The following is a 17,782-nucleotide window of genomic DNA, read 5'->3' on the forward strand; positions in this document are numbered from 1 at the left end:
ATATAAAAGATACCTTGCTGCTAATCGAAAAAATAGCCCATGAAGTGGCGACAGCGGGTTTCCTCTCAATATATGTGTGGTCCTTAACCATATGTCTGACACCATATAACCGTAAATAAAATGTGTTGAGTGCATCGTTAAATAAAACATTTCTTTCTTTCTAATCTTTCCAATTGTGAACCAGGAACAATGAGATTATTTATTCCAATGGTGTCTCTCACGAATCACTTTCAAAGCTTCTCATCTTGAAAGTCTTTTAATCACTCCTTAGGTGTTGGAAGCATGATGGATATAAAGGTTGTACTATACCAAATAAAATCCCACAGACAACAATGCTAATGTAAATTAAAAAAACTATAGGCAATAGGAAGAAAATGTTTTATTTAACAACGCACTCAACATAGGCATCGGAAATGTGGAGGGGCACGGGGCACTGGCCACACAACTCTGCAACTGGGGTGGGGGGGGGGGGGGGGGGGGGGTGGCGGCACAATAATCAGATATTAAGAGAGGAAACCCGCTGTCACCACTTCATGGGCTACTCTTCAATTAGCAGCAAGGGATCTTTTATATGCACCATCCCACAGACAGGGTAGTACCGACGGGGCTCAATCCCAGAATGACTGCGCATCGAGCGAGCACTTTACCACGCCCCCCCCCCCCCCCCCCCCCCCCCCATATGCAATATATCAACCAAACTACGGCCCATAAATATCAATACTACAAGCCCTACCTCAAAATATTAACTGAAGAAAGTAGAACTTTTTATGGTTCATTCTATATAACCAAATGCTTTTAAAACACCTCAAGTTTCGCAAAAAAACTGTAGTAATTACTTTTACTGGTACTCCAGACACGTTTTAAGCACTGAGTGACCGATAACACTTTTATTTCACTGATATTTTCAGATATTTCACTGCATGGTCTATAATAAATACATTTTCTTGTTCAGAAGACCAGTGTCTGTATATCGAATGTGTTTGCAGTTGTATACTAATGTTTGTAGCACTCACTTTTTACTTTAATTCGTGATATATAGTTTTTCATACGTACGAAATTATTGGGAGGTAAAATCCAGTCTGGGTTACTGTGAGCATTAGGACAACAACAAACGTCCTGTAAATACAGACACTGATATTTTAAATAAGAAAATGTATTTAATTTGTATGTCACGTTATCGAAAAGGCTCCATTAGTCATAAACATTTTACAATGGTTGTAAACTCAGGACTGTCCCTTCAATCAGCATTAGTCAGGTGTGTGCTAAGCATTACAACATGAAAAGGAAATATTAACTCCATCTTAAAGTCGCTATTTCTTTTCCTTTAGAGGTTTGGATTATCACCGTAAAGGATTCCAAACAACAATTTTCTTCTAGTTTTTTAATAACACACTTTGCACTTCCTAAGCATTCCAAATTACATTTTCTTTGTCCTTACATAAAATTACATTTTTTTATAGCCAAAATATTTTCTCAGTCTAATGAACGGCTTAATTTCTTGTCAGGTCTACAGATATGAGGCGTAATCTTTAAACTACATGTATTTTCATGTAAACCCAGATTATAGTGAACTGTCGATCATGCCACAAATGATTTTATATACAAAATCATTCAGTTCAATCTGACAGAAATCTTAGAATTAAAGGCATTTCTTTTATATACTGATGGAAAGAAATAATGGATCACACCAACACTAACATGAGACAGTGACTGCAACAAAACCTCTCATCCGCAATGTCAACAAGTTAACCGACTAACGGACATTGAATATCACATTACTGCCATTCAGTCCAAAAATACATCTTTGAATTCAAATCATCTTGCGACGGAAATTTATACAAATATTAAATAACAAAGTAAATGCCCAACAAACAATAAAAATTCCACGACAGATCCATTTTGCAACAGGAGTATGTGACATCACTGCTGATTTAATTACTGTGGTACATTTTTAGGACTGAGTTAAGGTGTGAACTATTTTGCACCCCTCAGGTTAAATTTATGGGGATACACATGTACGATCATGCTTCTTGTCCCTCAAAAGTGAAATCCTGGAGCACAAAAGTGAATTGTCCATCGTCAACATGAGACACACACAGTTCAGGTGAACCTCTCCAACACCAAACATAAACCATGAATCGTGGATGAATGATCAGTGAGTAATCAGCTTCTAAGATTCCAAACAAGACGATCTTCATCATTCCAAATCAGACATCAAAATACACAAAGTCTCTGTTAACCTTAGGTATAGGTTACTGCATAATACAGACCCAGTAACCTAATAGGCTAAAACACATTTATATTTCCCTTGTTATTATTACTATGAAATTCCTTCACAGACACCCGGATACTTTACTGTATATTCAAATTATTGTTCTCACTATATTAGGGGTGGGAAATGGTGAACTGTAAAAAAAAGAAGAGGAAATCTAGAGGGGTCCCAGAAATTCTTGAAATTCTAGGTTAAAATCTGTGCCATCTGACAAATTTTGGAGGAAAGGACAATTAAAATGCGAGGAAACACAATGTTCCACGAGAGGATAACAGCTGATCCGAGTAGAATTCACTTCCTTGCTATATTGATACTGTACATATTACTATGAAATTCCTTCAGAGACACCCCGACACTTTGCTGCACAATCATATCGCTGTTCTCACAATACTGATACTGTGTGTGTATCCACCCTGACACTTTGCTGCACAATCACATCGCTGCTTTCACAATACTGATACTGTGTGTGTATTTAAGTAGCACTCAACTGATGAACATTGAGGTGCTTTAGTTTTGGTTTTATAACATTCTGTGGAGAATGAAGGACCATTCTCGACTTTCTTAACATATGGTAAAGTATCCTCCAGGTAACCTGAACGACAATTTTTCATCTTTTTTCGATACCTGTCGCATTTATTCTAGTTCCTGACAGGTCTGGCCGATTACCATTAAAAGCCGGTGATGAACAATTGGCTCTGTTCCGTATTCCTCTTTGTTTCCCTCCATCACAGACTTGCATAGTGACCCGTCCATCATCTCTTCAAGTGAGTCCATCACAACTACAAACCGTTCATCAGGATTCCTCGCCCGCGGTCTCCAAGATGGCGCCACTGTAGGCCAGATCCCAGTAGTGCTCAACGGAGGATTTCTTGAACTGCTCGCGTGCGAAACTCTGAGTGGGACACATTTTGAATTTCATCTCTGAGAATGCCCGAGCCTTAGCCATACCCTGAAATGTAAAGAATGTAATGAAAATGAAGAATTCCAGTGATTTAAATGTCTCATCCCCTATAACTAACAATGATGTAATATCCAAGATAAATCTTGTTCACAAACAAAATACTAATAATAATCCATATTCCTTCCCACAGCGAACACCTTTTTTCATACTATGAAACTTACTACAAGTTATTTATTTCTGAGCCCATTGTTCTGTAAATTGCACATAAAAACAGTACTTTTTTCTTATTTCCAAAACATGTTTACTTTTCTTCTTACATCAAACCAAACTGAAATTATTTACAATTTTTTTTTATATATATCTAGGAGGATGGGACGGACTATAGATGCAGCAATAAACCAAGTTTACTAAATGTAAGACTTGTTGTCAGAAATGGACCAAAAAGTGAAAACTATGCTGGAACTAAATGCACAAGTTCACATCGGAAAAGTAATATCTGCATCTCTATTGACTTTGTCAAGATAAGACCAAAATAAACAACCAAAAACATCCCACACTTAAAAGCCATAGTATGCTTTATGCGGATAACCACTTGCATTGACCACTTTGTGTTTGACCATTTGCATACATTAATGCTGGTTTTACAATGGCAGATATTCGTTTTACGGTCTTCTTTTCATATGATCATATTTTTAAAAATAATTACAATAAGACCAGCATCAACGTCCACAAGGAAGGAAATGGTTTCTTTAACGACGCACTCAACACATTTTATTTACGGTTATACGACATCGGACATATGGTTGAGGACCACACAGATATTGTGAGAGGAAACCCACTGTCGCCACTTCATGGGCTACTCTTTTCGATTAGCAGCATGGGATCTTTTATATGCACCATCCCATAGACAGGATAGCACATACCACGGCCTTTGATATATCAGTCGTGGTGCACTGGCTGGAGCGAGAAATAGCTTAATGGGCCCATTGATGAGGATCGATCCTAGACAGACCGCGCATCGAGCGAGTGTTGTACCACTGGGCTACATCCCACCCCCTAACGTCCACAAATTATATACTACACAGTTACCCCCTAATTACAACCAGTTTGTTTAAAGGGACAGTCCTCAGTTTACAACCACAGTTTGTTTAAAGGGACAGTCCTCAGTTTACAACCAGTTTGTTTAAAGGGACAGTCCTGAGTTTACAACCACAGTTTGTTTAAAGGGGCAGTCCTGAGTTTACAACCACAGTTTGTTTAAAGGGACAGTCCTGAGTTTACAACCAGTCTGTTTAAAGGGACAGTCCTGAGTTTACAACCAGTTTGTTTAAAGGGGCAGTCCTGAGTTTACAACCAGTTTGTTTAAAGGAGCAGTCCTGAGTTTACAACCACAGTTTGTTTAAAGGGGTAGTCCTGAGTTTACAACCACAGTTTGTTTAAAGGGGCAGTCCTGAGTTTACAACCACAGTTTGTTTAAAGGGGCAGTCCTGAGTTTACAACCAGTTTGTTTAAAGGGGCAGTCCTGAGTTTACAACCACAGTTTGTTTAAAGGGAGTCCTCAGTTTACAACCACAGTCCTCAGTTTACAACCACAGTTTGTTTAAAGGGGCAGTCCTGAGTTTACAACCACAGTTTGTTTAAAGGAGCAGTCCTGAGTTTACAACCACAGTTTGTTTAAAGGGACAGTCCTCAGTTTACAACCACAGTTTGTTTAAAGGGGCAGTCCTGAGTTTACAACCACAGTTTGTTTAAAGGGGCAGTCCTGAGTTTACAACCACAGTTTGTTTACAACCAAGTTTGGGGACAGTCCTCAGTTTACAACCACAGTTTGTTTAAAGGGACAGTCCTCAGTTTACAACCAGTTTGTTTAAAGGGACAGTCCTCAGTTTACATCCACAGTTTGTTTAAAGGGGCAGTCCTCAGTTTACAACCACAGTTTGTTTAAAGGGGCAGTCCTCAGTTTACAACCAGTTTGTTTAAAGGGGCAGTCCTCAGTTTACAACCACAGTTTGTTTAAAGGGGCAGTCCTCAGTTTACAACCAGTTTGTTTAAAGGGACAGTCCTCAGTTTACATCCACAGTTTGTTTAAAGGGACAGTCCTCAGTTTACAACCAGTTTGTTTAAAGGGACAGTCCTGAGTTTACAACCAGTTTGTTTAAAGGGACAGTCCTCAGTTTACAACCAGTTTGTTTAAAGGGACAGTCCTGAGTTTACAACCAGTTTGTTTAAAGGGGCAGTTCTCAGTTTACAACCACAGTTTGTTTAAAGGAGCAGTCCTGAGTTTACAACCACAGTTTGTTTAAAGGGGCAGTCCTGAGTTTACAACCACAGTTTGTTTAAAGGGACAGTCCTGAGTTTACAACCATTGTAAAATATTTCGAACCAATAGAGCCTTTTCGATGATGTAACATACAAATTAAATACATTTTCATATTTAGAATATCAGTGTCTGTATTTACAAGCTGTTTGTTGTTGTCCTAATGCTTATAGTAGCCCAGACTGGATTTTACCTCCCAATAATTTTCTATGTACAAAAAAATACATATCACGAATTAAAGTAAAAAGTGAGTGCTACATACATTAGTATACGACCGCAAAGACATTCGACATACAGACACCGGTATTCTGAACAAGAAAATGTATTTAGTATGAAATAGTAGTTGCCAACAAGGCTCTGTTATCTCAAACCTCTTACAATGGCTGCAAAGTCATGACAGTCCCTTTAAAGTTAGGAATGTCAAGCAGAGTTCGACAAATCTGCTAGCCCGACACCCGTGGCTAGTGGTTTTTAAGTTCGATCGTGGTTTTTTGTTGGGGTTTTTCTTTTTCTTTTGGCTGAAATTTTGTTTAATAAATTTGATTGTGACGTTTGTCATTGAATAATATCAACAACGCAATCAGTATATAATAATAATCCACTTGAACTAGGTCTGCAAACTGCAGTAACATGCTATCTCTACATCACCACAGTTACACAGTTTCTAGTTTCTGGCACAGGAAATAAGTCTAATGACATGCATGTTTTGATTGGTTGGACACGTTACGTGGTAGTTAATCTCGCACATGTTTTAGGCTAAGAACTTGGAAATCACCAATCGCAACGACAGGTTAATCTCAATCAAGTAAACCCCAGTCATGCTTTGAATTTCAGTGTTTGTTTTATTTACCTATTGTTTTTTAATTTAACACTTCGCTGACATGTGGCTATCGGCAATCAGGAAAACAATTTACTTTAATGGTAACCGCACATGCAATGACTGCTTGGCCTATTACGTGTAGCGGTCTGGATAATGCGTCACAGCTGCCGATACAAGATAATACCTTTTTTGTTCATCAATTAACGGATTATGTCGCCGTTATATTCTTTTGATATCGGTCTGACACGGGATAATGCCCTATATCTGAGCAATTGGCATCATCTTTCCTGGCGACATAAATAGTAGGGCCCTAAATGTATAACCCACTACCGAATACACTGAACCATCTATTACCGTGTGTCACACTGTTGTACCCTCATTTAAATTTAATTATTTTGATAGTGGGTTTAGATGCCAAACATGAGTTTGCTCAATTATTTTCCCCCCCGGGGAGGGCAAAAGCGAAAATGGAACAATGGCGATGGATCACACTTGTCAAAAAACCAAACGTGCAACACGACAAAAAACTGAAAGTTACAACATGATTTAAGTGCTGGTCAACCAGACTGTTTTTATTATTCATATATGAACATGGAAATAAAGTTATTGTATTGTATTGTGTAATGTTACCAAAATGATATAAAAATCCAGTTATAATTGATCAGGAATTTGGGCAAGTGCTTTATGTTGGTGGGCTAGTGGTTTTCACAAACACACTAGCCCTGTGGCTAGTGACTTTTCAAAATATTTGTCATACTCTGGTGTGAAGTGACACAATTACATTCGGGGGGGGTGGGGGGTGGGGGGGGGTGTAGCTCAGTGGTACAGTGCTTGCTTGATCCCAGTCGGTGGGCTTGTTGGGCTATTTCTCATTCCAGCCAGTGCAGCACGACTGGTATAACAAAGGCCATGGTATGTACTATCCTGTCTGTGGGATGGTACATATGAAAGATCCCTTGCTGTTAATCAGGTCTTAACTATGAGCTACTCTTGGCCTACTAAAATCTAAACCTATACGTAGCTCCCTACCATTCACATTTAGAACAACCATCCGAATTGCGCCAAACTTCCTTCATTAAAATGCGCACCATTTCTCTTTGGCTTAATCCTACAGGACATTCCAAATTACATAGCACCATACCACCTCACGCCTGTTACCAACTACGGATGGACTGCTGGTGCTCCCTTGCACCTGCCAGTGCAGGCGGTCCCTCCTTCACCCCCCCCCCCCCCCCCCCAAAAAAACCTTTCCTGTCCTGGACAGATGAACCGGCTGAGGCCGGTACTTGTGCCCAGGACAGGCGTGCGCTACAACAGCTTGCTCTGAATGTGCACGTTAAACTTTTTTCCCATTCCCAACCACAAAGAGTAGCCCATGAAGTGGCGACAGTGGGTTTCCTGTATCTGTGTGGTCCTTGTCCATACGTCCGACGCCATATAACCGTAAATAAAGTGTGTTGAGTGCATCATTAAACAAACATTTCCCGTCTTCCTTCCAATTACATTCAGCTCAAAGACCAAGTCGGCTACAAACCTCCCAGACCAGTACACATCTGTTAGACTGTTCATCTTCCTCGTCCGAATCACTGTCATCTGAAGAGAAACACAATAAGTAACACCAAGTAAACACAGTATCACAATTAAAGCAACAGTATTTCCTCTCTTCCTTATAACTTAATTTAAAGGGACATTCCTGAGTTTGCTGCAATTTTTAACACATTATCGACTAACATATATTTTTGTGCATAAAATATTAGAGACTGTATATTAAATGTATTTCTCATTGTTCTAATATTTGTACTAGGTTAAATTTAATTTTATTTCCTAAAAAAAAAAATTTCGTACGTATGAAATTCTTTGATAACCAAATCCAGTTTGGGCTTCTTGCAAATAATAAGATGACAAGAAACACATTGAATATACAGAAACTGATATTCGAAACAAGAAAATATATTTAATATGTAAGTTTAACTGTCGAAATAGTTTATTAATCGGATACATCTTGCAATGCAGAAAACTCAGGAATGTCCCTTTAAACGGACACACCCTAGTTACAGTTATTTGTTAACCATTACGGCGCTGTTTTTCGCTATCAAACCCCATTTTTCACAAATAAAATTGCACTTTACCTACAGTTTTATTATTTAGAATACACATTTCCATTCACCTGAAGTGCTTTTTGGTAATCCTGATGTTTGTAAAACCACGAAATGCATTTTTTGCATTTTTTCACAAGACATGCTATCGAGAAAAAAACGTTAAGCAAGCGAGGTCCAATCTATTTTCAGAGGGAATCTCCTGTGTAAACGTTACAGATGTTGGTATACCACGTGACCGTTATCATTTTGGTTCGGTTTGTTTTCTCGTGCACGGTTCGCGCAATCAACATCCGATTTATTGTTGTTCATTTGTGTGATTTTTCTTCACAGTTCGTGAACATTTTCAGTAACAATAAAGTTCAGACAAGTAAGTGTCTCAATACAAAACGTTACAAACCCTAAAAACCAATAATTTTGCTAAGTTACGATATCTGGAGAGGGGATACAACCAGGACAGAACAGTTGGAACATGTCCAGGAGAGGTGAAAAGAACACACCCCAAGTCTGTGCGCACTCTGTGAAATTTGTCGTGACGTAGGCATTGTTGTGCTTCGAGCGACATCTACCGGTGACATCAGAATACTAACTTTCAAAATTATTTCAAGCAATTGGGACATGGGGATTCCCATGGTATTTATCGATATAAAACCTGCTTTTTCACTCCATTTGATAAAAACGTGATCTAAGTGTGTTACAGGTTTGTAGATTAACCAAATTATAATTTATTTTCGCTAGATGGAACTAGGGTGTGCGGCTTTAACTAAAACCAGGGCTATCTCTGACACTCACCAAATTAACCAACTGCCAATTTTGAAAGCAGTTGGCGAATTTTATTTTAATTTTGCAAAATAATTTCAGGTAATAATTGACATTTTTCAGAAAATAACTTCGTTTCTGCCATTTTTAAAGTTTAGTAGACAATTTGGCGAAAAATATTTTGCCACCCAGAACTAGCCCTGCTAAAACAAACATCAGAATAAAAAAGAGAGAGAGAGAGAGAGGGAGAGAGAGAGAGAGAGGCAGAGAAGAGAGAGAGAGGCAGAGAAGAGGGAGAGAGAGAGGGAGAGAGAGAGAGAGAGAGAGAGAGAGAGGGAGAGAGAGAGAGAGAGAGAGAGAGAGAGAGAGAGAGAGAGAGAGAGAGAGAGAGAGAGAGAGAGAGGGAGAGAGAGAGAGAGAGAGAGAGAGAGAGAGAGAGAGAGAGAGAGAGAGAGAGAGCTAAAGAGAGACAAACATCAGAATAAAGAGAGAGAGAGAGAGAGAGAGAGAGAGAGAGAGAGAGAGAGAGAGAGAGGGAGAGAGAGAGAGCAGAGAGAGAGAGAGAGAGAGAGAGAGAGAGAGAGAGAGAGAGAGAGAGAGAGAGAGAGAGAGAGAGAGAGAGAGAGAGAGAGATAACAATTCAGAACATTTCTACCTACCATCATTCTTTTTCTTCTTTGGGTCTTCAGACCACTTTATCCTGTTTAACATAAGTCGCTTGAACTTTCTCTGCTGCTTAGGACCTTATAAACAAAAAAAGAAAAAATTACTAAACTCTATATTTAATAATGTCATTTTATGAAAGCTATCGAGAGCTGACAAAAAAAAATGGTTTGGTCTAAATTTTGATTTTAAAATATGCAAAAACATTTTTTTTATATATATATATATATATAAATTATATAGCTTAACTTAACTCCAATTCCTCACAAAATATCACAATAAGAAAAAATATGGGGCGACAAAAAGGTAAAGTTCTGGTTATTGTTTGTCAACCTACTTTATTTTTTATTGCATTGGGTGAATGGATGTTTGGCAAGAATCCAGCATGGTGACAACACTGGCAAGTGGCTTTCAAACATACTTGTGTGGGGTTTTTAATTAAATCTCATTGTGAAGTCAAACAAAACTTGATATTAAATATGTACAATATAATACCTGTGTCAAGAAGTGTTTACTCGAGATATATGAATAATAGTTTTTAATTATAATTTGAAGATTTTTTTGATTTTTTTTTAACAATAAACCATTGTGTAGTACACCGAGACAAGGTATTAAATTTCCTGTCAATATGATTAATACAGCTTCTGAAACATTTACCTGAAACATCCAATTAACAGCTAAAATCACAAACCTCCTTCTACTACAACAACATTACAGTCTTTGTAGAGAACGACAAAACCCGTCATCAGCAACTGTTTGGCGTTTGACTCAATCTTGAACTTTCTCGCAGGGTTATTCAAATCCCTAATTCTGAAACAAAAGATTTCAAATATAAGAAATTGTTTGAACATAGATAATGAACTTACAAATGGAGCTATTAAAATCCATAATTCTGAAACAAAAATCAGTTTTCGAAATGGATGGTTTTTTGTTTAACAACACCAATAGAGCACATTGATTTATTAACAATCAGCTATTGGATGTCAAACATTTGGTTATTTGAAACAAAAATCAGAAACCACATGTATACTGTATTTCGTTCACTACATAGAGGATTCGTCACGAGTATTTTTTAATATGGAAAATATCAACCGAGTCTATATTTATCGGTATTCATCGAGGCTCTACCAAGACAAATACCAATTAACATAGACGAGGTTGATATTTTACATATTAAAAAACACGAGTAGTGAATTCTATTCATCCTATAACACTTCTAAAATAACATTTTAATTCAATTTTTAGTAAATTGCAGTACTAAAGTCGTCACCATCGGTAATATGATTTCATCACGATTAGCACAAACTAGTTTGATGTCACACATTTTAACTACATCTTTGAAAACATTACGATCAGATACACAGGTCCTGCTGGCTTGTAAGCAAATGACCCATCCACAGCAACACATTACCTAGAAACCTTGAAATTTGCATACCATTATTAATCGGGTTAATACACTAAAATTATCACATGGGTTTAAGACATGGATATCATTGGTAAGTCACAGGATAAAAAATCTTATTACACAAACGTACCACAACATAAATGTTGATAAAGTGTAAGCCATTTATACTATAAATAAAAGACATAAATTTTACACAAATATCAGTACAAGCCGAACAGTGATATGAAAGAAGAAAGTATCAGTGTGTCTTTGAAGGCGTTTTATAGGAATACTAACAATCCTCGCTGTTGTGAAATTAATATAGCCACATGTTTACAGTTTGACTTTCAATGGTAATGTCACTTCACAAGTTTAATCATTCTAATTTGTAAGTCACGAAAATAGCTAAACAACATATATATCGTTTGACAACCAACTTTGTGAGTGTGTTTCATAAGTATACATTAAATAACACATATTGTAAACATTAAAAAGATGTTTTGGCTGTAAATAAAACATTGCACACTCTTGCAACAACATAAATAGTTTACGAAAATTTTCTATTCTCCGACGTCTGTTGTGGGTTTTCTCTAAGTCTAGTATACATCAAAATTACCAAATGTTTGACAGCCAATAGCCGATGATGAATAAATCAATGTGCTCTAGTGGTGCCGTTAAACAAAACAAACTGTAACCGTCTCATTTTACTTTCTTCTTTTATTTTATTGTCCCCAGCTCATTTTGACAAGCCAGGGTTGGGGTGCCCTGATTCATCGCCTCACAGAAGATGAATTAAATTATACATGCTAAATACTAGGAGTACATACACATTGTGGTAGTATGCTGCTTATAGTAATAGTAATACTTATACAAATAATGTAGATGATGATATATTTAATATTAATGCATATGTACATGTAGATATTAATATTAATAACACATTATAAATGGTTAGTTAATAAAAATATATTTAAATAGACTGGTTGGTGTAATGGGGACATAAAATAAATATATACGTTTAGAAAGATTGATTGTTAAAAAGAAAAGCTATAGTAGTAGTTATAGTGATAAGTAATGATGTCAAAATTCACGTCCAGTGCTCGCTTGATAATTGTTTCTATTTTCTTCCATCAAATTACTTTCTTGACTGAAGAGTCGTTTCCATGGTGCCCAGAATGTATTATACTCTTCATATTTACAGTTTTTAAAAATAATATATATTTCTGTCTTGTATATATAATATTTAATATTTATTAACAGCTAGGTTATAAATATGTCTTTGAAATCACCTATTTGTCCAAATAAAATAATTGTTTTATTTAATTTTATTCAAATTTCTTTTTTGTTTAAAATCCAATTTACAACAGCATGCCACAAATCAGTCACTTTATTACATTAGTAAAATAAATGTGTTAATGTTTCTGGTGAACTGCCACAGAACGTACATTCATTAGTATCTAGGTATTTAATTTTTTGTAAAAAAGTATTAGTTGTTAGTATCAAGTGTATAATTCTGTATTGAGACCATATCAAAATTGTATCTTTGAGATTTATAAAAGGCACTTTATAATAGTTTCCCCATTCTTTTGAGTCAAAAGTAAAACCTTGGTTTCTACATCTTATTTGTGATGTTGGTGTAATAATTTCGTGATTTAATAATTTATACATGTCTTTAATACCTGTTTCACTTTTAAGAATAATATTAACATTATTTCATAAATTCATTTGGCAAAATAAACCCGATAAAATGAAACGAGTCTTATTAGCTCAAGAATTCAAAGATGGTGGATTACAAATGTTAAATATATCTAATTTCATGATGGCTTTAAAAGCTTCATGGCTTAGGAAACTATTTTTAGGTAACCCAAAATGGATTAAACTGTTTGAATCTACTACTAACTTATCCAATAGAGACCTTTTAATAAATGGAGATTATTATTTGAATATAAAAACAAAGAAATTAAAAAAGATGTTTTATACAGTTGGGAGTTAATTCAACAAAAACAAATTTTGGAAAAAATAGAAGACATTTTAATCTCAAATATTTGGTACAACAGCAATATAACAATAAATGCAAAACCATTCTGTTATAAAAATTATTTAGAAAAAGGAATAATATTTATAAATGATCTTCTTGATGAAGATGGAAATTTCTTTACATTTGAGAAATTAAAAAATATATATAATGTAAACTCACACTTTTTAGAATATTCATCGCTTATAAACAGTATTAAGACATTTATAAATAAAGCAGACAATGTCAGAAATGGCCACTTTACATTGCTAACTAATCCTGTATTTCCGGTAAAATTATTCAAATTGTCAACTTCTATTTTGGATGGGTTTGGTAGTGCAGTTAGTAAATACGCAACCTTCTCAGACTTAAACTAATGAGACAATAGTATCTGTAAACATCACTGATTCTCAAGTACAACATTTTGTCATCACTGAAGGCTTTCATTTCATTGTCAATTCATTTTGTCATCACTGAAGGCTTTCATTTCATTGTCAATTCATTTTGTCATCACTGAAGGCTTTCATTTCATTGTCAATTCATTTTGTCATCACTGAAGGCTTTCATTTCATTGTCAATTCATTTTGCTGCTTCTATTATATCTTTTACGTGCAGTTTTCTTTGGTCAAACTAATTACACATTAGTCTCCACGAGTACTCGAGTACTCGGGCACGGGCCGAGGCTAGCAAGACTTGAGTCCGTACACAGGACTCGAGTATCCATGCAAGAAAGAGCGCTCTCATTTAATTATATATTTTTTAAAGTCATTTTGTCACATGGTTGCCACCGGTTACATTGTAGTGCTATGAGACATGAAGGGAAATCTAAAGTGGAATGTGTGAAATGCAATACCAGTGACATGATTTGGCATCCATGTTCAGCACTGGAATTAACACACATAATGCTACTTTACTTTATTCCTTAGTCTTATCATCATCTATTAAGTGTCAGGTACTTAGGTCCGGGTCGAGATTGACCCTCGGGTACTCAAGTCCAACATTTTGGACTCGTGGAGACCATATTATACATACCTATAGACAGAAGCATTCACACCAAGCGAATGAATGAATGAATGTTTAACGACACCCCAGCATGAAAAATACATCAGCTATTGGGTGTATTCACAACAAGCGATTTGTCTTCTTGGATGTTCTTAATCTTCTTATACAACTAACACCTACCTATAGACAGAAACATTGACACCAAGCGATGTGTCTTCCTGGATTTTCTTAATCTTTTTATCTCGCCTCTGTTCCGTCGTCAACTTTCTGGCTGCATTTGCCTCCTCATGAGCTCTGAAATAAAAAATAATAAATGCAAATATAGATTATTTTTAAATTAATAAAAGTGCCGTTCTTCTTTCAAGGGGCCAAGATGTAGCCCAGTGGTAAAGTGCTTGCTTGATGCGCGGTCAGTGTAGGATCGATCCCTGACAGTGGGCCCATTGGGCTATTTCTCGTTCCAGCCAGTGCACCACGACTGGTATATCAAAGGATGTGGTATGTGCTATTCTGTCTGTGGGATTGTGCACTTAAAAGATCCCTTGCTGCTAATCGTAAAATGTGGCAGGTTTCCTCTCTAAGACTATATGTTAAAATTACCAAATGTTTGACAACCAACAGCCGATGATTAATAAATCAATCTGCTCTAGTGGTGTCATTAAACAAAACAAGTATTTTATTTTATTCTTTCGTACTATTTATAACCATCTATGGATCTCTCTGTCCTTCTCTCACTCACTCATCTATGAATCTGTGTGTCTGTCTTTCTTTATCTCATTGCCACAGAGGTACGTATACTGATGTCATGGTTGGGGTACTGATATCATCATTTGATATGAACAACACATAATTACAGTCACTAACTTCAATATAACTGGTCAAACTGAACGTTTTATGACACTAAATATGAAATTAATATTGCATTTACAGTATTTCACATGAATCAGTTCAGATCTTGTGTTGGTTACAAAACTTTTTAAATTCACAAGGACCACAAATCAACGATGTGGTGAATCGTTACACATTCTTAAATTAAAAGATGCTGAATTCAGAAGATATCTAATTTAAATGTGTATTTCAGATAACGGACTAGGTTATACAAATATACTTCACATAACCAAACAATTGGTTGCCTTGGTAATAATCATCTGAACTGACTTTAATGATACTGTATATTTTCGGTTTAGGGGGAATGAGAGGGGTTCTAAATATCTACAGGTAGCGTTTTGGGTTTCTCTCAGTGGATAGAATAACACTCACTGTTTATAATTAAATTACATTTATTGGTTATAATGGTTAATATCTCTACAGTACAATTATAAAGCAACTCGTAGACTAGTATAAAAACATAGTCTACGAAAAAAAAAAAAAACCAATGTAGGCCTAAATTGTAAATACTAATAATTGATTTCCTCAGGTCTCGCCTGGACAATGTATAATTTTTTTAATAAAATGAATGATTACATATATATGAATTGATTCACGGCCCTGCTGGTAAGAACAGCTGTTTTCTATTTACTTTCCACACCGTCAACCCCAAAGGTTAGTGACGTCATCCCCAGGTTGATGTCATACGTCTTCCTGAAGCTGACATCATAACACATATTCCCCGCCATAAATAGCATATTTTGCCTGTACATTACATGTCCCTTGGATTTTAATAATATGCCTCAATGTCCGCCCAACAAGTGTCCACAAACGTTACCAATGGCGAGCAGAGCAACCTACAAAAACCAGTCCTTAGTAAAACTAAATTCCTCCACTATTTAATGAAGGTACAAGTACTAACTTTTGTCTCTTGGCCATCTGAGCACGGACGTGAGCCTCTATTTTAGTGGGGTCCTGTACAGCCTCTGTACCCAGCACTCGCATCAAGTTGGCCATACGCACTGAAAACACAAACATTGTCATTCATCATCCATTAAAGGCATACTGTCACGGATTTAACGACCTTATTTCTCTTAGAATGAATAATAAATAAAAATTACATTAATTGTTGGAAACCAAATCTAGCTATCGCATCACCTTAACTGAACCACGATGGAGTGAAATCCATGCCAACCCTCTCGGCGATTTTAGTTTTTGAACCATTGCCATAACTCAATTATTTTTACAAAACATCATTAATAAATGGGAGTATGGTGGTTATAAAGATGGTTGAATAAAGTACATTTAGGAACAAATCGAATTAGTTTTGTTCAGGTAATACTTTGTTAGGCCATTAAATAGGTCAGTGGTCTGTGACAATATGCCTTTAATGGCTTCTGTAGGAGATATCGCTGGTACTATAATTTGAGAGGGGCCAGACGTAGCCCAGTGGTACAGCGCTCGCTCAATGTGTGTTCAGTGTGCGATCGATCCCTGTCAGTGGGCCCATTGGGCTACTTCTCGTTCCAGCCAGTGCACCACGACTGGTATATCAAAGGCCATGATATGTACTACCCTGTCTGTGGGATGGTGCATATAAAAGATCCCTTGCTGCTAATCGAAAACGAGTAGCCCATGAAGAGGCGACAGCGGGTTTCTATCTCAATATGTATGTGGCAGCGCCCTCAATAGTTTAAGAAGTAGCAGGCTACAACAGTGATGATAGAAGGGGGCAAAGCGGGGGGGTCTGGGGGCCCTCCCCAAGAAACATTTGAAAAATCGAACCTCTGAGATGCATTCTCATGGCCTCATCGAACCTCTGAGATGCATTCTCATGGCCTCATCGAACCTCTGACATGCGCCTCAAACCAGTCTCACCTCACGAAAGTGAGATGCGGCGGCCTCAAAAGCTGTTTCAGGCGGCGATTTGCCGCCGGAGACCGGGTACTTTTGAGGGCTCTGATGTGGTCCTTAACAATACGCCATATAACCGTAAATAAAATGTGTTGAGTGCGTCGTTATATAACAAATTTCTTTTCTATAATTTGAGATATCTCCTGCAATATTCTCCTAGGAGATATCGCTTCTTTTGTTACGTCACTGTGTATGTTTCAGCACTGAACCTATCATTAGTGACATCACCCCACTGTCGTTCTGCTAGTTAACGAGTCTACTGCTGCCAAATATAGTGACATTCAACCCACATTACTGACATTGTTCACAATTGTCGCAAATGAAAAGAATAATAATGGAACATAAAAAGAATACCCCGCTCATGTCCTGTGATATAATTTATCAGCCCTCATTGATAAGAGTATAAAAAGCCCCGGCATGCCGGAGATTTCATACTTTTATTAACTCGTGCTGATAAATTATGATATCACAATACACTCGGGGAGTATCCTCTATATACTTATTATTATAATACAGCACATAAACACCACACACATCAAGATGGCCACCAGCACTGTAAACAAAAACATTATCACACACCTTTTTGACATAATACATTCAATTTGGTTATTCGCACTAAATATTGTGGATACTAATCATCTGTCCTTTGGTACAGAATATTTTACAACAATAAACTATTTGTGACAAGACAGACTAGTCCATTGGTTTATCAAACCTGGACTTTCTGGTACAAGACATGTTACTGGTTATCAAATGCCTGTACTTGTGACAAG

The 17,782-nt window shown here is 36.8% G+C and overlaps 1 protein-coding gene across 2 annotated transcripts in view; it reads right to left on the reverse strand.

Moving 5' to 3' along the window:
• Nucleotides 1-1,893: 1,893 nt before the first annotated feature.
• The window catches only part of LOC121373762 (U4/U6 small nuclear ribonucleoprotein Prp3-like), a 44,632-nt gene continuing 28,743 nt past the window's right edge, over nt 1,894-17,782 (reverse strand). For both annotated transcript variants that reach the window (XM_041500518.1, XM_041500517.1), the window contains exons 15-20: nt 16,018-16,117; nt 14,409-14,522; nt 10,520-10,638; nt 9,825-9,908; nt 7,845-7,903; nt 1,894-3,221 (exon numbers count right to left, since the gene is read on the reverse strand). In XM_041500518.1, coding sequence (XP_041356452.1) covers nt 3,066-3,221; nt 7,845-7,903; nt 9,825-9,908; nt 10,520-10,638; nt 14,409-14,522; nt 16,018-16,117 — 632 coding nt within the window. In that variant the 3' untranslated portion in view covers nt 1,894-3,065. The remainder of the gene's footprint in view (nt 3,222-7,844; nt 7,904-9,824; nt 9,909-10,519; nt 10,639-14,408; nt 14,523-16,017; nt 16,118-17,782) is intronic.

Source organism: Gigantopelta aegis, chromosome 5 (genome assembly GCF_016097555.1).
Source record: "Gigantopelta aegis isolate Gae_Host chromosome 5, Gae_host_genome, whole genome shotgun sequence".
Taxonomy (NCBI): Eukaryota; Metazoa; Mollusca; class Gastropoda; order Neomphalida; family Peltospiridae; genus Gigantopelta; species Gigantopelta aegis.